The 21,852-nt window shown below is 38.7% G+C and overlaps 1 protein-coding gene across 5 annotated transcripts in view; it reads right to left on the minus strand.

Moving 5' to 3' along the window:
- ppp1r13ba (protein phosphatase 1, regulatory subunit 13Ba) overlaps window positions 1-21,852 on the minus strand; it is a 52,109-nt gene that overhangs the window by 3,262 nt on the left and 26,995 nt on the right. For 3 of the 5 annotated variants that reach the window (XM_048190659.1, XM_048190657.1, XM_048190656.1), the window contains exons 5-12: window positions 9,493-9,594; window positions 7,715-7,889; window positions 3,774-3,970; window positions 3,029-3,169; window positions 2,562-2,748; window positions 1,733-1,864; window positions 615-724; window positions 102-534 (exon numbers count right to left, since the gene is read on the minus strand). In XM_048190659.1, coding sequence (XP_048046616.1) covers window positions 102-534; window positions 615-724; window positions 1,733-1,864; window positions 2,562-2,748; window positions 3,029-3,169; window positions 3,774-3,970; window positions 7,715-7,889; window positions 9,493-9,594 — 1,477 coding nt within the window. Of the gene's footprint in view, window positions 1-101; window positions 535-614; window positions 725-1,732; window positions 1,865-2,561; window positions 2,749-3,028; window positions 3,170-3,773; window positions 3,971-7,714; window positions 7,890-9,492; window positions 9,595-13,990; window positions 14,529-21,852 lie in introns of those variants that run through there. The other 2 variants (XM_048190661.1, XM_048190660.1) reach the window with 2 other exon arrangements.

Raw genomic sequence — 21,852 nt, forward strand, 5'->3', positions numbered from 1 at the left:
AATGAAAAGAAAGCAAATTTAAAAGAAGGGAACATGCATTATCATAGTATGGAAAGCTTATTTCCATACCTGTTTTTGGAACCAATGCAACTGCTTCTTACCTGCTTTAACAGCAGCTCTGCTGCTGCTGGAGTAATTTTTGGCTGTAGGCTGCTGCAGGTACATATTGTAGATTGAGCTGGAGTTCATAGTGGCAGGGCCCTTCCTTGGAGACTGGGGCCGGGACCCTCTGTCTGGAATAAAGGGACGCACTGCCACAGCAAGAGGAGGCTCTGTCCTCTCACTCTGAGGGAAGAGGGCTGATCCAGACTGAGGCGTAGGGCTGGGAGGCACTGTTATCCGCTGTTGGATCTGCTGTGAAGAGGAACCAGAGACAGGGGGTGTTCTCTGCCAGCCTAAGGTGCCAGGAGCAGAGCGAGGCAAAGAGCTGGTGGCACAAACTGTGGAGTGATGGCCTGCACTGGGATAGGTTCCATAGATGGGCGGAGGCTGCTTAGACAATGCTGTTACTGTCCCTAACAGCTTAGGGGCATCCTGGAAAGAGGCAAAAACATGAATTAATGTATTTCAGTAGAACTTGTGCTTAAGCTCTAAGGAGGACTGTTTAATCTCACCTTGTCTGAGGTACCCATCTTTCTGGTATGATCCTGACTTGTGTCCTTCCAGTCTGGAGGTTTTAGAGGAACCCTATTATTGCTGAAGGAGGGCCAGATTGCATCATTAGCTGTAGGGAGCACAGCAGTATGGGTTAGAGTGAAACAGACAAAGACGTGTATGCTCTTTCTCCAGTCAGCCTCATTATGACACTGACTGACCTGCTCATAAGGTCATTAAAGCAGGAGATGAGTCTCAAATGGGACTACACTCACATCTCTGACCCCTGTGACATCAGGACACTTCTAATCAGGGGCTTGAATGGGGTATATTTTTGTCCTGTCCTCTGAACAGATCCAGCTCTCTTCGGGTTAAATGGATTACTAAGCCTATGTGTCCAAGTCCACTGCTATGCTTGTCAAAGCCACGGGCGATGACGCATGTTTATCCCATCCGTCTGACAGACACGCCATCAAACTCACTGGCAAGTCGACTGCCAAATCCCACAAAGGAGAAATGGAGTGAAGCAAAGAACTAAACTCTATCAAATATGGGGTTTTCTTGTCTCTAAATAGGTCAAATTCTTCCAGTAATTAATTATGCTAAGGGTTGAATACAGTCCTTTGTTATATATTCTTACATCTGACATCTTCATGACTACTTACAAAAATAAAGTTATTACATAATAGCTATTTTTTTTCCACCAGTTCAGTTCAGGGTTTTAGTCCTGTGGATCTAACTTTATTAACTATTGGAATATTGGTACAGTAAGTGTACTTGTAAGTGTGCTTTTTAGGATGAATAATGGGCTTAAATTGCCATTTTATGCACTTGGTTTGTCATTACCCACGAGGTAAGGCATTATGCATTGGACTTACCTCATGGGTACTGTCAAACTAAGTGCAAGCTAGTGTTGTTGTAGATTTGTTATGTCAGTGTGTGTGAATAATTGATAGTCAAATCAATTCACAGTGTCTTTATATATTATTTATCTACAACGTAAAATCAAACATGGTTTTTAACAGTGTTTTTAAATGTCTTATAAAGGCAAATGTCTGTCTTGTAAGTAGAAGTGCAATCCTGTTTTATGTACTCTTATCAAAGATTTCCTCTTGATATCATGCCCGAAAAAACTCACTAGAAGTACAGTCGGAGTCTGTGGGGGCCTCTGGCCCATCTCTAGGCTCTGAGGATGGCACCAGAGGATCCACTATGATGTCTAAGTCTGAGACCTTCCATGGGCCTGCAGGCATCCTCACCCTCTCTTCCTCTGTCCCGCAGCCCCCAAATGTGACACACAAGCATGACAAACGATAGGGGGAGGAGATAGGTGACAGACATGAGAAAATGGAAAAGCATGTTAGCGATAAAGGCTGGAAAAAACAAACAAAAAGATGTTTTAGTTTGACATTGATGAGAATATCTGAATAAAGATATGTTTCAAAACTTGGTGCTTATGAGCTTCCCTTTTAGATGGAAAGAGATACTGAAATTCTTCATCCAACTGCACTATGATGCCAAGGATGATAAAGATTGTCACATATCAAGAAAATGAGTGAAGCATAGAAAGAAATTTGAACTAAGCTGAATGAATGATTTTACAGTAGTGGTGAGAAAGAAGATTTATTTTCACAAGGAGAGCCGGTGAGCAGATTTCTGCTGTTAAGTGATTGATATACACAGCCTTCAAGAGGAAAGCATATTGAGATGATATATCTATCATCATTTATGTAGTACTATCTTGCTGATTGGGGTCATGAACCTTGCATACCCATTTGATGCTCATCGTTTTACCACAGAGAGCTTTTATTTGGAAGTTTTCTGTATGAGAGCACCAAGAGTTTTCTCAATGATGCATTAATCCCTGGAAAAATCTCCAGAATTCCTGTAGCAGATTTTGGTTACAATTCTGGAAAATAGCAAATGCAAAAGTAAAATTCTGTCAAGGAATAAGAGGAAAGACTGACCTGACTTGGAACGTGCATGGTTAGCAGGACTGGAGAGAGACTGAGGCTTCAGGGGATCAGGAGGTAAAGAGTAGCCTCCTTCCTGTCGCCCGGACACCGGTATCTGGATGTAGGGACAGACTGCTGCCACCCGGCCTGAACTGCCTGGGGTGGGCTGGGGGGAGGGAGGACCACTCATTCGGCCAAGCTGCAGAGAAGAAGAATGGTTAATCAAACCCCATACAGACAAGTTTGCAAGAAAGGCAAGTCAATACAGTACTCGTTTTTATGCCTAAAATATGCAGTATACTATATATATATATATATATATATATATATATATATCAAAAAATACCCTTGAATGCAATTTGTATGCATAGCTGGGGTCAAATACTTTGCTTCAAAATTCTTTGAGCTTAAAATGCTGGGTTTAACTAATTCCAGGGTATCTTTAAAAGCCATTAAGCAATGATTTACAATGCACTTACCTCTGCTTTTTTCTTGTAGAGACGCTCTCTGAGGTCCCCAATGCGCTTGTCCATCATGGTCACCTCCATGTTACGCTTGTTAAGCATATCCTTGTGTTGCTGTAGCTTGCTGTTCTGTTCCTGATTTAGCTTGTTCCGGATCTAAATGTTAATACAATCATACATGAGTCATACACACGCATTCAGAACTGATGATTATGTTACTGCATATGAATATTTTATCTCATCAAATGTCACATGTTTATGCAACTAATATCTTTGGAATTTAAAAACACGCTTGATAATCTGAATATTTTATGCAGTATCACTCTGGGGTGCAAACTGTACCACAAACAACTTCAGAGAAGATTGAAAAAAAGAATAAACAAGTGTGGTAAAACAGGAAAGCGCATTAAAATCAAAGTCTTTTAAAAAATCCCCAGGGAATAAAATAGTTTTTGATGATCAAACTGCATTAATGGATTAAAAGAAAGTCTATTTTATATTACTTATCCCAAAGGAGTCCAATATTTTTAAGATAAACAGAGTTGGACGATTTTTTCAGGTTTGACTGTTGTGGCTAGTTTTGGTGCCAGTAGCCCTTCGAGTTATCATAAGTTGACTGTACTTGAACAAAAAACAAACAGCATCACCACCACCATTGTAGTTTCTGTACATTAAGAAAAGAAAATTTAAAACAAACAAAATTCACCAAACAGTTTTAGCTTTTTTTGAGTTCTGTCTGAATCATGCCTACGTCATTTACCTGCAGTTCCTGGTAGAGTTTGCGGAGTTCCAGAGCAGCATTGCTGGTCACTGGTCCCCCCAGAGGCTGCAGTCCATTGAGACGCCCCCGCCGCAGATCGTCTAGCTGCTGCGTGAGCTGGTCCACCTTGAGCATGGCCGACTGCAGCTCTGCCTGCTTTTCCTGGAACAGGCTACTAACATGCTCAATTTCTGCCGCTGGAAGACACACACAAAGCATTCAGATTATAAATACAGTATCGTAATGTGCAAATGGATGCACGATTGTTGATACGCTTCATATATATGTTAGTGTCTGTGGATTTTTCAAGTGTGGGTGTGTTTGAGCAAGTGTGTGGGAGTGAGGTCCAGTGCAAATTGCTGCCAGTTGTCCACCCCCCATGTCCACATGTCATAAGACAAATTGTAAATAGAGAGGAATGGTATTGTGATCTTGGTTTTTATCTCAAGAATGTCATGAGGGGGTGAAATCGTCCCCAGGCGCTTCCACACCCCAAACAGACCTCCCTGTTTCAAAGTTCAGAGATGCTCATACTGACTGATCCACAGCCAGGAACAGGGAGGGAGTGGACGGCAAAAGCAACTGGAGCAAGGGATGAAAATTCCACTGTGTGCTCTAACAATAGTAATAACTGTTAGCTTCAGACCTTGCGGTCTTGATTTCTTTAGAGAGACTTTTTTGTGCACAGTTGCCTTGGAATGTCGATATGAATGTATTACAGGGACAATCACCCTGGAGAAATCTGGGGTTAAGTGCTTTGCTCAAGGGCACAATAGAGTGCAGGGATGATGCAAAACCCGGAAGTCCAATTCGCCAGTGGTTCCCTCGAGACTCATGAATAAAGTCTGTGGTAAACAATGCTTGTTTTACAACATAAACTGCACAAACTGTCTTATCTAGTTATTTATTTAAGAAACGTACATTTTCGAAACTGCACAAAACTGCTGCAAAATTCATTCATTTGAATTCGTTTTCACTATGGGTGTGTGTAATTTAAGTTTGGTCAAGATATGTTTACCACACACATTATTTTATTCAGTTTTTAAATAAGATTTAAAAATACTTAATTTCTGTGCATCTCTGAATGTGAGGAGGGAATGCATTCCAAAGCCAAGGAGCGTAGGATGAGAAAGCCCTATCCCCTACAGAATGCAGCCGTGTCTGTGGGACTGCCAAAAGACCAGCTTGTGAGGAGCGTAAATGACGCTTGGGTGTGTATAAGGTTAAAAGTGCAGACAGATACTGGGGGGCCAGACCATGCAGTGCCTTATATGTGAGCATGAGGACTTTAAATTCAACTCGGAACCTGACCGGAAGCTAGTGCAAAGACTTTAAAATTGGTGTTAAATGACTCCGGTCAGGATACTAGCAGCTGAATTTTGCACACATTGCAATTTGTTAAGTGTGTTTTTAGGAACCCCAGCCAGAAGTGCATTGCAATAGTCAATGTGGGAAAACACAAAAGTATTAATAAGCCTTTCAGTCAAGGGATAACAGAGTGGAGTCTAGCAATATTTCTGAGATTAAAAAAGGAGTTCTTTACAGTGTACTGAACATGAGAGTCAAAAGACAAACTTGAATCGAATATAACTCCTAGATTTTTTAATTTGGTTTGTGATTCCAAAACAGAGCCATCTACGTTTAAAAATAGTGAGCCAGCTTTATTAAGCTGATGAGAGGTGCCAATAAGTCTTATCACTATTGAGACACAAAACGTTTTGGGACTTCAATTTTTTTGATCTCAGAAATACAATGTGTTAAAAAAGGAAGGTCCACATTTTCACTAGGCTTAGAGTAAATATATATCTGAGTATCATCTGCATAAAAGTGATAATTAAGCCCAAGTGATCTTAAAAGCAATCCAAGTGGAAATATGTAAATGCTAAAAAGTAAGGGGCCTGAAGCTTAACCTTGAGGAACACCCATACAGACAAAGCCGGTCACAGACCGGAAACCACTCATACATACAAACTGACGATCAGAAAGGTAAGATCTAAACCATGTTAAAACAGTCCCAGAAACACCAAAGACAGTTTCCAGATGTTTGAGTAAAAAGATTGTGATTGACAGTATCAAAAGCGGCACTGAGATCCAGAAGGATCAGAAAAGAAAGATAACCAGAATCTGAGGCTATTAACAGATCAATGGTGACCTTGACCAAGGCTGTCTCAGTACTATGAAATTTTCGAAAGCCAGACTGAAGGGGCTCAAAAAGATTATTTACTGTAAGATGACTGTGTAGCTGCAAAGCCACAACATGCTCAAGAATTTTTGCAAGAAAAGAAAAATTTGATATAGAACGATAATTATTTATGTTATCCAAATCGACATTATGCTTTTTTGGAACAGATGTTATAGCAGCAGTTTTCAATGCTGCTGGTACAACACCAGTATGCAGGGAATCATTCTCGTGATCAGTGAACTGTGATTCCTGCTGCACTGTTTGCGACTCTGCAGCTCGTGCTGGATAAGCAGAGCAGACATTTACAATAGTTTACAACTGAAGCGACCGTTATACAACTGAATTTAATGGTTTTTATTTATATAAAAAAGCAAAACGACAGTGGAGGCGGTGCCGCGGTGGGCACCGTAATGTAATGTAAATGTAGTGGTGGCATATTCTATGCTAAATTCATCCTCACGCTCCGTCATGGTGATATTTTGCGAGACAGCTTTTCACCTCAATGAGAAATCTTGTCATATTTTAAAGGTGCCATCGAATGTTTTTTTTATAAGACGTAATATAAGTCTAAGTTGCAGCTCAAAATACCCCATCGATTTTTTTTTAATTAATTTTTTTAACTGCCTATTTTGAGGCATAATTAGAAATGCGCCGATTCATGCTACGGCCCCTTTAAATCGCGCGCTCTCCACCCCCTCCCGAGCTCTCGACTCTATCACTGCATAAACAAAGTTCACACAGCTAATATAACCCTCAAAATGGATCTTTACAAAGTGTTCGTCATGCAGCATGTCTAATCGCGTAAGTACAGTGTTTATTTGGATGTTTACATTTGATTCTGAATGAGTTTGAGACTATGCTCCGTGGCTAACGGCTAATGCTACACTGTTGGAGAGATTTATAAAGAATGAAGTTGTGTTTGTGCATTATACAGACTGCAAGTGTTTAAAAATGAAAATAGCGACAACTCTTGTCTCCATGAATACAGTAAGAAACGATGGTAACTTTAACCACATTTAACAGTACATTAGCAACATGATAACGAAACATTTAGAAAGACAATTTACAAATATCACTAAAAATATCATGTTATCATGGATCATGTCAGTTATTATTGCTCCATCTGCCATTTTTCGCTGTTGTCCTTGCTTGCTTACCTTGTCTGATGATTCAGCTGTGCACAGATCCAGACGTTAATACTGGCTGCCCTTGTGTAATGCTTGAACATGAGCTGGTATATGCAAATATTGGGGGCGTACATATTAATGATCCTGACTGTTACGTAACAGTCGGTGTTATGTTGACTGTTCTTCGGAGGTCTTTTAAACAAATGAGATTTATATAAGTAGGAGGAAACAATGGAGTTTGAGACTCACTGTATGTCATTTCCATGTACTGAATTCTTGTTATTCAACTATGCCGAGTCATTTTCAATTTTCAATTCGATGGCACCTTTAATATCGCGAGATCTTGTGACATGAGATCTCGTCACACCCCTAGTATATATATACAGTACACTGGTATATCAGAGAAGTCAGATAAATATAAATATAAATATTATGTCACATCACCATAAAAACAGTCCTGGGCTAAAGGGGACATATCAAATACTTCAATAACAAACAGATATTGTACTCGATATGATAGACGGTCATCATATGCCATTTTAATGTTTTAGAGAACATATATAAGTTATATATGTTTATAAAGTAAGCAATCTCTAAAGGTTTTTCAAGACTGTTAACATGGCTGTACATACACAGGTTGCCGTTGATGAGTTTGCTGTAGTCCACTTGGCCCCTCATGGCACGGACTTTCTTGAGTTTGGCTTCTTGACTGTCCACTCTTTCCCTCAACCTCTGGAGCTTCTCACTCTCAGACACGGACTGGCCCTGACGTGGGTCCTGTTGCTTCAAATACCGCAATCGTTGCTCCTAAACACGGAAAGGAGAGGAAATGGAAGGACAGGAGAGGGTCAATTTCAAAATGGGGGGGGGGGGCATGCTCCACAGATTATCAAAACAAACACGAAACAGATCAACAAAAGCCCTTTCTCACACCTCACTACGCACAGTGGAGAGCTGCGAGAGAATGGGATGGAAACAATAAGGAAGGACCAGGTAGGATGGTAAAATAGAGAGAGGAAAGATAAAAGAATATCAACTTAATTTCAGTGCCAATGTTATGTTAACAGAGAAGCGATTACATGTAGAAAATCATACTCTAATTACTCCAACTGTATATGAAAGATTCCGTTATGTGGGATATTACAACATAACACACCCAAAAATGAGGAATGAGACTGAAATAGAAAGTGGAGGGAAGCACAGGCATTCATGCTGACTAGCACTTTCAGGTCTGCTTCAGAATGAGCAAATACAAAGCCAGGCCTAACAGTCCCAGAGTGTTGACTCGACACAATTCAGTGTTAAATGAATGGACAAACAAACAAAGTGTGTTTTAACCACGGGGCTACTACTGGTAGTTACATACAACATGTTTGTTTGAAATATGCATGCACTTTTTTATATTATTTCATTTATTTTTATCTCTATACAATGTTTAAAGTGAAAAATATCAATATTTTCTTGTCTGACATGATGGAAATTGCCTCAAATCTGCATTATCTATTCACAAAACAATATGTATTAGCAATATAAAACTAAGAAGAATACAATAAACACATTAGAAATTCAACAACCACCTCTACATGAAAAGTTCTAAACAGACATGCATTTGTTTACCTTACAACAGGTGAGTTGATGACTTCTTGATACTTTTTCATGAAATACACAGTAAAATATACTTCAAAGATCATAGCTAGTCCCTGTGTCGCTTGTCTGCGAATTTCCAAGCATTCTGGTACTTCTTTTCCCGGGAACTGACTACACCTTCACGAGCACACGTACATGCAGACTCAATCTCCAGTGGTCTTAACGTCCACCCTCTTCCTGACAGCTGCAGTTCCATGCTGATCTAATTTCCTATGTGAATGCAGTCTCTTTCCTGTTGTTGTTTAAGGAAAAGAACTTTGCATCCAGGCAACACGCACAGTTCCCTCCAGCCCTGACCTAAGTGTTATATTCAACCATCACACACTAGAGACAAATAATTCTCAAAACAATATCAAAAGAGCCGAATTAGACGAATGATGTCAGGTTTGAGTGCACTTTTAAAATGCAAATCAGGCTTTTAGAAAAATCCTGACATGGCCACATGGAACCAGGCTAGTACAATTAATCAAACATGACAGTTCATGCACTCCCCAGATGATATGACCATGTGTTCACATATGCCCCTTATGCATGTGTGTACACCTGCTTATGGCGAACCACAGGGGTCTTCATTTTAATAAGCAGAAGTCAGCAGACCAGCAGAGCACTATGACTCTAAAATAAAATATGCATATCTTATCCTAAATAAAAGAGGACTTAGGCATAGGACAGGCAATTTCTTCTCAATTTAACAGTGCAAACATAAGAAGAGGAAAAAGATCTGAAGACATATGAATAAATAAAGAGATAGGAGGCTTCATACCTTAGCTATCAACATCTGCTGCTGTGTTTCGATCTGCTGCTGCTGTCGCATTGCCATCTCCTGCAGCTCTGACAGTGTTAACTCCACACGTGGATTCCCCACCTACATACAGACACAGATACATACACACAAATTAACGTAAAATCGTCTTTGCGCATGCTGAACTTCACTTGTTGAAACAAAAAAAATTCTACTTTTTGTTTTTTTTATGAAATCTTTCCAATAAAATAAAAATTATCAGCCATCTTAAGAATAAAATTGGTTTCAAATTAGTAGTCAACAGACTGTATATTACCCAAAGCTGATATTCATCTCACAACATATGTAGGCCTAATACAAATTAAAGGGTTAGTTCACCCAAAAATGAAAATAATGTCATTAATTACTCACCCTCATGTCGTTCCACACCTGTAAGACCTTTGTTAATCTTCGGAACACAAATTAAGATATTTTTGTTGAAATCCGATGACTCAGTGAGGCCTGCATAGCCAGCAATGACATTTCCTCTCTCAAGATCCATTAATGTACTAAAAACATATTTAAATCAGTTAATTCAATATAATAAAGCGTCGAGAATATTTTTGGTGCGCCAAAAAAACAAAATAACGACTTATTTAGTGATGGCCGATTTCAAAACACTGCTTCAAGGAAGCATCGGAGCATAATGAATCAGCGTGTCGAATCAGCGGTTCGGAGCGCCAAAGTCACGTGATTTCAGAAGTTTGCCGGTTTGACACGCGATCTGAATCATGATTCGACACAGAAGAATTATAACGCTCTGAAGCTTCATGAAGTAGTGTTTTGAAATCAGCCATCACTATATAAGTCGTTATTTTGGTTTTTTTGGCGCACCAAAAATATTCTCGATGCTTTATTATATTGAATGAACTGATTGAAATATGTTTTTAGTACATTAATGGATCCTGAGAGAGGAAATGTCATTGCTCCCTATGCAGGCCTCACGGAGCCATCAGATTTCAACAAAAATATCTTACTTTGCGTTCCGAAGATGAACGAAGGTCTTACGGCTGTGGAACGGCATGAGGGTGAGTAATAAATGACAGAATAAATGAGGTGTACACAAAATTGCTGAAATTAAATAAAAATATAAAACAACATTTACTTTAAATTTACTCAAAAATAGACAGAAAATAATATTGAAAAAGAAAATCATATCGAAATAGGCCAAATATTGGCTACTTTAATTCTTATATTGGTTTATAACTAGTTCAAATCAAATGCAGTGTTTTCTTAGATATTTTGAGTTAATTTTCATGTAGACAACCACTATCTAAAATAAATTCAATCAAAGCGTTACAAGAAAAAACATTTTCAACTAAAAATGAAAAACTTTTTATGCTTTTTGGCCATTCATTTACAAAATGACAGCGTTTTGGAGACCTGAAAATGCAAACTTTTGAAAACGGATTTCAAATTCCAAGTTTTTGAAAATTATACAGTTATCGTCTCTATGTAAACTACAAAAACACAAATTTGTGAAAACAGTGACGTCATGCGCATGCGTATTGTATTACGTGTTCAGTATATTGGCACATAGTGTTTCTTTTTACAAAGTGACGTCGCCAACTACTGGCCTGGCATGCATAATACAGTTTTAGTCATTTTCCCGCTTCCGTGTGAACGGGATCATTTTGAAAACTCTGTTGTCTGTATGAGAAAAATGCAAAGGAAAAACATTTCCGTTTTAAGTTCATCATTATCGTGTAAACCTAAGCAGGTTCAGCTGGTGGTGACCTTAAATGACCATATATGTTCATGTTGTTGTTGTTATTTTTGCATTTTCATGCCAGCAACAGACCACCATTGTCCATCTTAACCAGTTTAGAATTTAAACTTGTCCAAGTTGTTGATTTCAGCAGGGCAGACAGCTGTGTGGCATTGGGCAAAAGAAATATCTGCAGTAAACAACAACAAATTAACAGGTACAATCAAACAAAAAAAGAAATCACCATAGAATCACGAGGAAATGTCTAGAGAGACTGAACAGGATGCCATATCCAGCGATTATGTAAACTCACCTATATACACTCCATAACATTCACTCATACTTAAAAATATAGGCATGCTCAAAAACACAATGTATACATCGACACTCAAAATCACAAGTAACAAGAGCTTATGTATCCGAATATTACTGAATTTCACAAACAAAACAGGGATAGTCTTTCTGTCTGACATATCAGTATAGCACACATTCAAAATAATGGAGTCTTTGGCTTCTCTCAATTTCCATAACTGGCTCACTGCACACGTTATTCTTATAATGACTAAAACATCTGACAGGCCCCAGTGAGTCAGAGCAGTACTCCGAAAAACCTCATATCTGTGGAGGGTACATTTATCTAAATGATCTCATTGAGGCATCACTGAGATTTTATAAGAAAAATCAATGTGGCAAATCTATGTTAAAATTGGGGCTGACCAGTTAATATAGAACTACCACTAGATAAAGCAGAAATACTCAACTCTGATGGTCAATAGAACTGCACTGGGATCTATAATAACTGGAAAAAGCTATGTGTTAATATTCACATTCATCTCAATGGCCGCTCACTCACTGACTGACTAATGAAGGACCCCTAGAAGCATGCGGTTTGAAATCAGCCATTTTTGCTGATTGGCGCTCCGTTCTGCTGACAAGTTGAAGCCAATCACCTTGAACTGTAAATGCCATGTGGTTAATCACTTAAGGAAATACCAGGAAAGCAATACTGGGAAGGAAACATTTAGCAAAGTGTCAGACAACATGTACAAACAACATTACAGATAATCTACAGGTACCATTAAAAACAAAGGCTTTCTCTGCTAGGGAAACATTCTTTCATGGAAAAATCTCAATTCTTTCAGGGAGTGCCTTTCTTAGCAACCTTGGATGTTCATTCTGAGAAAAGATTTGCCTGAAATGTGGTACTAGCCACAGAAAATGAGGTCACCCCTGGGGCCGTTCTGGTGTTGGTGAGCACCTGGTGCTTCTGAGGAAACAGGCCCTCTTTTTAGGATATCACTCACTCACAAAGTATTAAACACACTCACCCATTACATTATCAACCCACCCTGCATAAACTAAAGCATGAGGAATATATTAAAACATCTCACAGCAAAATGAGTGACTTTGTGAATAAAGCATATAAAATTACATTTACAGCCAATAGTATCTAAGGAGGAGACATCATTCTCTCTTTACCTCTCTCCTTTTCACCCTTTTTCACACATGACATAGTCCATTAGGTCATCGCCTGCCCGCAGCCACTGCTATTCATATCTCGCCTGACAAATGAGCCATAATTAGAGTACTTTCAGTTCCTCCCGTCACAAGAACAATTCTCAAAAATGCTCTTTTTAAGGTCTGACATGGCAACTCCTGAAAATGAAAGCGTACCGAAAGCTTCAATTCATCACACCTATTTAATCACAAGTAATAAAACCTGCTTGATTCTGGCAAACCTGTAAATGAGTAGTTGACAAATAACATTTAGAGGAGAGTGAGAGTGAGAGTAATAAGTTTCAGATTGTAAACTGAGCACTTTTTTTTATCACATTACCATATATTAACAAAGGGCCCATAATCTACAGCTGTATGTGATTGAGAGATGCTAGAGAAAAGTTAAAGATGGAAAAATATATATTTTGTCATGTCAAAGAAAATTTTATTTGTGACAGGTAACATGAATTTAATGTCAAAGCAAATTTATTCAGAATATATATTTTATCTAAATATTGGTGCATTGCTGAAATATAAAACCGTGTAAATTATAAACCATAAATTATTAAATAAAGCATTTCCCCAGAATGGTAGCTGTAGGGAAAATGATGATTTGTCAACTAATAGTGACAATTGCAAATATTACAAAATGGCTGCAATTGCAAAAGGATGACATTCAGTATTAAAATATTGTGTCTGATCTAAGGTAATAGGAGACATCCTAAAATATAATTTGCCATATTAGTTTCACCTCTATCACATTTCTGTCAAGAGACTTTAAAGTGAAAAGTGAAGATTATATATATCCTAAAAAGTTAATGTATGTATAAGAGCAAGAGTATATTAATATATATTTTTAAAGTTTTTTTGCCATTTTTATTTCACTTTTGAAGCTCGCATAAATCATTTAAGAGAACAACATTCAATTTAGTCACTAGTACTAATATAAGATCACAAAAACTGCATGTATAATAATTATACATATTAGAAAAATACAAAGATGAACTATAGCATTAGCCACTCACTGTCTGAAATGTCATGTCAACTACCCAAATGTCAGGTGAGAGCATCCCTTTCCCTTACATAAAGCTGTGATTTATCAGCTCACATAACTACAACAAAGTAACCTGATCCAACACTTTGACACTTATCACAACTGGTCAATCCTTTTTCCTATTGATCAACAAACGAACAGTGTGAAAATGTGAGTAAACCGGTTCTGCTCTTCACAAATCAATGCTACAAATACACTTAGAAGAGGGGCGCGAAAATTACCTGGTGAGAGTCCCAGGTTATTCTGCATGATCGGACCTTAATTTTGCTGCATTGTCCTTCAGCAGTGAATTCCTGCACGGTCTCGACGTGGTTCCACTCCATTTCTAATAAGAGTCAGGTGCGTGTTTCCGAGTCTCTTATGAGAAAAGCATCGGCAGTGGCAGTGTGGACGGATGCAGTGCAGCTATAGCCTAGTATCTGCGGTGTTGTGCTCGTTATGAGACCCCAGAGTCACACTCACAGCCGCAATCCTCTCTCCAAAAAGCAGGAGTGAAGTCATCCAGCACATTAGCGATGAGTCAGGCTGTCATCCCCACTCCGCGCGACTGACTTTGCGTGTTTTTGCTTACTATACATAGTTAGTCCTGTGACTCTGATGAGGAATTACAGTACATGAAACACTAATATGTTGGAAAGACATGCGTGACCTTTGTAAAATGTTAACGTGAATCTGTGATGATGGAGACTGCGTAAGTTTTTTCCCCCTCAGGCTCAGTTTTGACGTGCAAGCACTTCTCTTGCTCTTAATGTGTGTGCGTGTTTCTCCTGCCCGGAGTAGACTGCAGTAGTGATGTCTGATTCCTGAATGAATCGTTCTTTTGAGTCGGATCTTTTCAAAGAATCGGTTGAACAAGCTCACAAAGACGGTCTAAACGTTTCTAAACTCACCCTGAGAAATATCTATACAAAAAATAATCACATATATTATTTTTTTCTTCTTAATACATGTCTATATTATATCATAGCCTATATATGTATTTTTATTAATTTCTTAGCACCTTATTTTAATACATTTTCATTGTTAGGCTATTTATTATTGTTATATTGTTTATTTTTCTAACATTACTTGTTTTAAAAGCCTATAATGCTTTGGTAATATTAGCCTATATGTAAACACAATAATACCAATAAAAAAGTAGCCAACTTTAAATTAAATTTAAGACTCGGATTGAATCATTCCCAGCGTTTGAACGGGTTCAGTCGCAGTGATTTGGTTTAACAATTCACAATTGAATTCAATTCAATGGACAAACTGGAGAAGAATTTTGATTAATTTCAGTGACTCGCTTTGCTCAAATGATTCAATTCAATTCTGTAGGCTACTATTCGCTGCAACTTGAAACAAATAAACATTGTATTTAAGTTTTTAATTTCAACATGGCATCTACTTAAATTTTATACGCCCAATAATCTCATTTACAGGTAATTTACCACAGCAATGCGATTCGGTTCAAATGATCCGAGTCAAGCGGTTCAAAACAATTGATTCGTTCGCGAATCGGACATCGCAACAGTGCACACATGCACAAACATAGACCCCTCCTCTCCCGGGAGCGCCGCTGTCAGACTGCCCGTGCTGCGCCACAGCTGCCCCGCACTCACTTACTCCCAGATGCGTGACCGTCTCCAGAGAATCTGCCATTAATGTTTGCAGCTTTGCGGCACAACTTCAGCATGAATGTGCTTTAAAATACACCAAGCATTACAGTGCACAAGAGGAAGCCGATGAAATTGATATTTAACAAGTAATTACGACAATTTAACTTACATAAAGTACCATTTAGAGCATTATGTCGTGACACCATACTACATCTTACTCCTACAGAGAGGTGTACTACTCTTTAGCCTACTCTAAATAATACCATGGTACACGTCCAATATATCATAAAGGTGCATATTTTTAATAACGTAATGTTTTAAAAATGCTGTCACATCTCAATAAGAAAGCAACAATGGGTTAAAATGCACAATTTTAAAATGCATGTCTTTTGGCAAGATGTGATGCTCATGTGGGCAATGTGGCAAATCCATATTAGTATTCCAACAGCGATGAGCAATTCAATAAGACCGTTTTTGTGCCAGTTGGATGAGGTAAATGGACAGAAATGGGCACAGTCGATAAGTGCTATAATAACGCTGAGCCAGCCATTTAGCTCCCTCAGTATTTTAATAGCTTCTATACTGACCACGGTCACTATGACTGACCTTCATATGTCCATATGCTGAAAAACACAGTCATTGCCACAGGCCAAAATCTGTGCTCTAATGATTTTGTTCTGCAAAACAGACGTTCGGAGAAGAACAACCGGACAAATAAGGTGCAATTCATAAGATGCAAAGCATCTAATCTGAGGTTTCAGCAGTGGGACTGTTTCTACGGTTAATGCACTGTAATGTGTTCTAAATAAAAGTTCCATTAAATAAGTGGTTATCAGCTGGCGGTTATGACAAAAATTGGGTTGCAAGTCTGTTCTTCTGATAGGGTCATGGAAAGCTGTATAGTATAAAGTGAAGTATAAAATGCAGCAAAGCATATAATTGTGCATAATTACATATCAATTTAAATGTTTGAGGACTTTTTGTTCAAATTTATACGGTGTGATATCAGTTCTGTTTAGGTCTCAAAATTGTCCAAATGATGTAAAATCTAGGTCCTAAAGGAAAACCAGTTGGGAAGCTCTAAGCTACATGACAAGCACCAAATGACAATTAGGGAGTGTTCACACTTGTATTTCGGTTCTCTTGGTTCTTTCTTGGTTCTTTCTTGGTTTTCTTTATGGACCAAAAAAGAAAATGTTACATTTAGGGTGTGTTCACACTTGGCATGTTTGATTCGAATTAAACAAACTCTGGTGCGAATGCTCTGTTAGTGCGATTCATTTGAATAAGTGTGAACGCTGCCATCCGAACCCTAAACAAGTGGACCGAAACTCCCGAAAAGATGGGTCTCGGTCCGCTTCCGAATGAGCTGTGGTGCGGTTCAATTAAAATATAAATGCAACACAGACCAAAGACATGTAAACAAACCAAAAACAGGACATTATGTCACAAGATGTGAATGTATACTCAAGCATACCTGTTTTTTCTCGTTATAGTCGTGATGTTGCCCACAGTTCGGTACAGGAATCAGAACCACGTCTCCTCACAGCAGATCTTTCTTTGTGTGTGACTGAGGGGATTCCTGCCACTGTTTTGACTCCTTTACACATTTTTTAAGCTCTTCACGAGTTCTCAGCTCCATACCATCATATTTATACGCACATACAGTAAGCGCATTTAGCCCAGCACACAGCATTGTTTGGATGTTCAACAAGTTTCATCGCAAAATATACGTCATGACAGTGTGAACGCTAAGTGAGCCAGGACTAAATGTATCATTTTCCTTTATGGTCCAGACCAACAGAACCAAGAGAACCGAACTACAAGTGTGAACACACCCTTAGTCCTGGTTCTCTTGGCATTCACACTGATTTTTAAAGGTGCCCTAGATTCAAAAATTGAATTTACCTCAGCATAGTTAAATAACAAGAGTTCAGTACATGGAAATGACATACAGTGAGTCTCAAACTCCATTGTTTCCTCCTTCTTATATAAATCTCATTTGTTTAAAAGACCTCCGAAGAACAGGCGAATCTCAACATAACACCGACTGTTACGTAACAGTCGGGGTGTACACCCCCAATATTTGCATATGCCAGCCCATGTTCCCAACATTATGAAAGGCATTAGACAAGGGCAGGCAGTATTAACGTCTGGATGTGCACAGCTGAATCAACAGACTAGGTAAGCAAGCAATGACAATAGCGAAAAATGGCAGATGGAGCAATAATAACTGACATGATCCATGATAACATGATATTTTTAGTGATATTTGTGAATTGTCTTTCTAAATGTTTCGTTAGCATGTTGCTAATGTACTGTTAAATGTGGTTAAAGTTACCATCGTTTCTTACTGTATTCACGGAGACAAGAGCCGTCGCTATTTTCATTTTTAAACACTTGCAGTCTGTATAATGCATAAACACAACTTCATTCTTTATAAATCTCTCCAACAGTGTAGCATTAGCCGTTAGCCACAGAGCACTATCAAACTCATTCAGAATCAATGTAAACATCAAAATAAACACTGTACTTACGCGATTAGACATGCTGCATGTCGAACACTTTGTAAAGATCCATTTTGAGGGTCATATTAGCTGTTTGAACTTTTTTATGTTGTTCAAGGCAAGCGTGAGCTCTTGGGGCGTGGAGCACCAGATTTAAAGGGCCACACACCCTGAATCGGCTAATTTCTAATTCTGCCCCAAAATAGGCAGTTAAAAAAATGAATTTAAAAAAATCTATGGGGTATTTTGAGCTGAAACTTCACAGACACATTCAGGGGACACCTTAGACTTATATTACATCTTTTAAAAAAAAGTTCTAGGGCACCTTTAAGACCAAACCTAAAGATACAAAAAAGGCGTTTATAACATATATTTTGTGACAGAACTTACCGAACATTCAAAACATGATGGAATGTTGGAAATAATGTAAAATAGGATGGAATTTTTACCAGCTGAGAACTTATAGAGGAGTCAAAACTGAGCCAGATATGCTAGAGCATTCTTTCCTTTTTAGGGACATATCTTGTGATATCACATCCTGTTTTTACTTCGGCTTGATGTCTTTGGTCTGTGTTGCGTTCATATTTCATTCGAACCGCACCAGAGTTCGTTTGGTTTAAAGCTCAATCGACTTGTTTAGAGCGCATCAGGGTTCGGATAGCAGTGTTCACACTTATTCAATTGAATCGCACTTAAAGAGCAATCGCACCAGAATTCGTTTAATCAAACCAAACCTTCCAAGTGTGAATACACCCTTAGAACACTTTCATAATGCTGTCTTCAAATGCAGTGACACTTTAATTCACTGCATATGTTTATTTTTTCTGCTGCATTTAGGCAGAAACACATTGCTCTTTCATGACTATGCAGAGCACCCTGAGGGACAACATGCACAGATCTTTGGGAACTTTCAAGAGCTAAGCATTCATTTCTACGGACAAAGCATTTGCATTCTCACAGAACTCCTAATCGCATTTTACGGTGAATTTTGATTATCTAATAAGGTTTTATCTGCTGGGTGCAGAAAGCGCAGGGCCACTGAAATGATAACTATAAGCATCATCATGAACTTTACAGAAGCATCTAGAGGCAGAAAAGGAGACAGTGAAGGTCAATGGTAGTGATATCAGAGTGGGGCAAGGTCAGTGAGCTCAGAGACAAAGCTGCCAGGTGAGCCGGGCCTGAAAACCAACAACATGCCTGATGAAAGATCTCTTTTTATTCCTGCAAAGCCAGACTTTTAACAAACAGCATTAAAGTCTTGTCCAGATTGCAGCTTATTCTGGCCAAGAATCGCCCACTTAAGAATAACTTAAAGTAAATTAAAAGAGACCATCCACAGTTCGTTTTGTTTTTAGATGCCATTTGCGTATGGGTTTATCTAATATTAAAAAGCATAAAAAAATATTTGTAATGCTGTTATTTTAAACTTTTTATTCATCAAAGAATCCTGAAAAAAATGTATCACGGTTTCTACAACTAACTAACTTTGATAATAAGAAACCTTTCTTGAACACCAAATCAAAATATTAGATGGCTACAAACTTCAGCTTTGTCATCAGAGGAATAAATTACATTTTAAAATAATAAATAGGAAAACTGTTATTTTAAATTGTATTAACATTTTACAGTATTAATAGTATTAGTATAAAATAAACTCAACCTTTGTGATCATAAAACACTTCTTTAAAAAGAACTAAAAATCATACCAATCCCAAATATTTGAACGGTAGTGTACATCCATCTGAGCTCTCTGCAAATAGATGCAGATGAGCAAACAACACTAAATATGTTGTTTACATGCTGTTGACATGAGCATAATGACATAAGACATCCTGAATAATGTCTGATGTATTCTGACGCTAAAGGAAACACTGCTTTAAACTGTACAAAGATAATGCATGACTGTCAAATGTACAATGTCATTCTCAGCTGCTTGGCTGTATTATCAAGGGGAGGGAGACATTTTTGGTGTGCTGAACATGCAGCTATATATTTTGCCTTCTGGCCCTTTGACCTGGTTTAAAGTAGAGCGCACTTGCAGACTTGCATATTACGTTGACAGTTTTAGAGTAAGAGTATACAATCAGGTCAGCGCACGAGTTCAGAAGTACTAAAGTTTATTGGCCGGATGTAATTAAAATATCATTACATGATACTGCCTGAAAGAGAAGCCCCCACTGCCTGGATTATCTCTAATAACAGCTGCATAATGCGACGTGGGGAGGGCCGCATATCGGGATGCCGCAGTGAGTGTGTCACTCATTTATAACATAACTGGTGATGCTGGGAAGCTCCCAATGACCACCTGTTCAATAGCTGTGGGCCTTTAAGCATTTTATGATTATAGCCTTGAGAAATGTTTACTTTTTCTTAAAGAGTACCTATTCTGCTTTTTTTACATTTTCTTTAGTGTGTAATGATGCTATTTGAGCATGAAAAATGTCTGCAAAGTTACAAGCACAAAGGGTTATTATCTATCAGTAAGCACTGTTTCTGAACTCTCTGAAATGCCTCAATTGTAGTCTTGAGTTTTCTTCAGGGAACAAACATCACAATATTCCTCATTTAAACAATTCCCACCCAAGGCATACACATAAAAAATGTTTGAGGTCTGGTTGAGTTGTGTTGTCGCCATGTCTAAGTGTTAGTTTTTATAACCGAGAAGCTGAAAGCCACGGTTATGGAAAGGGGCGTGGCACTTCAGAAACACGCTCAAAAGCAGTTAACCAATCACAACTCACTGGTCCAGCCTACCAATCAGAGCACATTACACTTTTCGGAAGGTGGGGCTTCATAGACACAGGAATTAAAGGTGCTAAGAACAACCCCCCTCTTTCACAGCTCATTTAGAGGGAACGCCTCCCAAAACTCGTGCACGAGTATCGGAACACGAGTGTTTACCACCGGCATTCGCGGTGTTATTAAGCCGGGCACACATTTAACGACTAGCTAAAACATTCTGACTGTGCTCAACATACAGCGATTGTTTCCTGCTCCTGAAGCAGATTTATATACTTTCACATGGAATTTGAACACCGACTGTAATCGCAGACTGAAAGCAACTGGCTCTGACTGGACGTGTTTGAGCGTGATAGTCATAAGTATCAATTTACATTCATAATCGGCCTTACACTTAAAGCCGCGCACACACTTAGTGGATTCATTATGTCGGACTCACCGCAGGTGACTCATAATCTGCAGTTGTTACTCCTGTCTCCTGACAAAAACATTGCATGCGGCGCCTGTGGAGTGTGGAATGTTACTGGAGCGCGCAGCCGTGCACGTCTCGCACAAGGAACGTCATGGCAGTGATTGACAAGCCAGAGGGCCTGATGTTTTTAAGGCCCTACCTCGTGCACAGATGATGTATATTAATATTATTACTTTCAGTGCACCTAATAAATAGTCTTTTATCAGTTAGTAAAGACAGTTTCAAGTAATATTGCAAAAATGTATAAAACAAAACATCCTCTTTAGCACCTTTAAACAGGGGTGTTTTTTCCCGAAAGCATCGTTAGAAAACTATGGTCGTAAGTCCCATTGAATTCTATTGGTAACGACGGAACTTGCGACCATAGTTCGCTTTGGGAAACGCACCCCAGAGCGTTCAACATTCAAGCATGAAAACCTATTCTAGTAGACCCTAAAAACAAAATCAAGGGCATAATATAGCCTCTTTAAAATACTGACATGGATACTGACAGAGATGTGCGTCATTGAGCTTGGAAAAAGAGAACACCTTGACGCCTGATCAGTATATCATCATATACTGTATTTCATTAAGGCAGACGTATGTAGTCGAATAGAAAGCGTACAGAAGGTGCATTATGTAGTCGAGTGATCTTTTGGAAACAGAGAAAGCTGTGCATTGTTTCTTTAACACTTCCTATGTCCACCACATGAACCAATCCACTGAAAATGACTGTGGTGGGGACTGCAGCTTATCAGCACACTGCACACAAGCTCCCTGCT

The sequence above is a fragment of the Megalobrama amblycephala genome, linkage group LG5 (assembly GCF_018812025.1).
Source record: "Megalobrama amblycephala isolate DHTTF-2021 linkage group LG5, ASM1881202v1, whole genome shotgun sequence".
Classification (NCBI taxonomy): Eukaryota; Metazoa; Chordata; class Actinopteri; order Cypriniformes; family Xenocyprididae; genus Megalobrama; species Megalobrama amblycephala.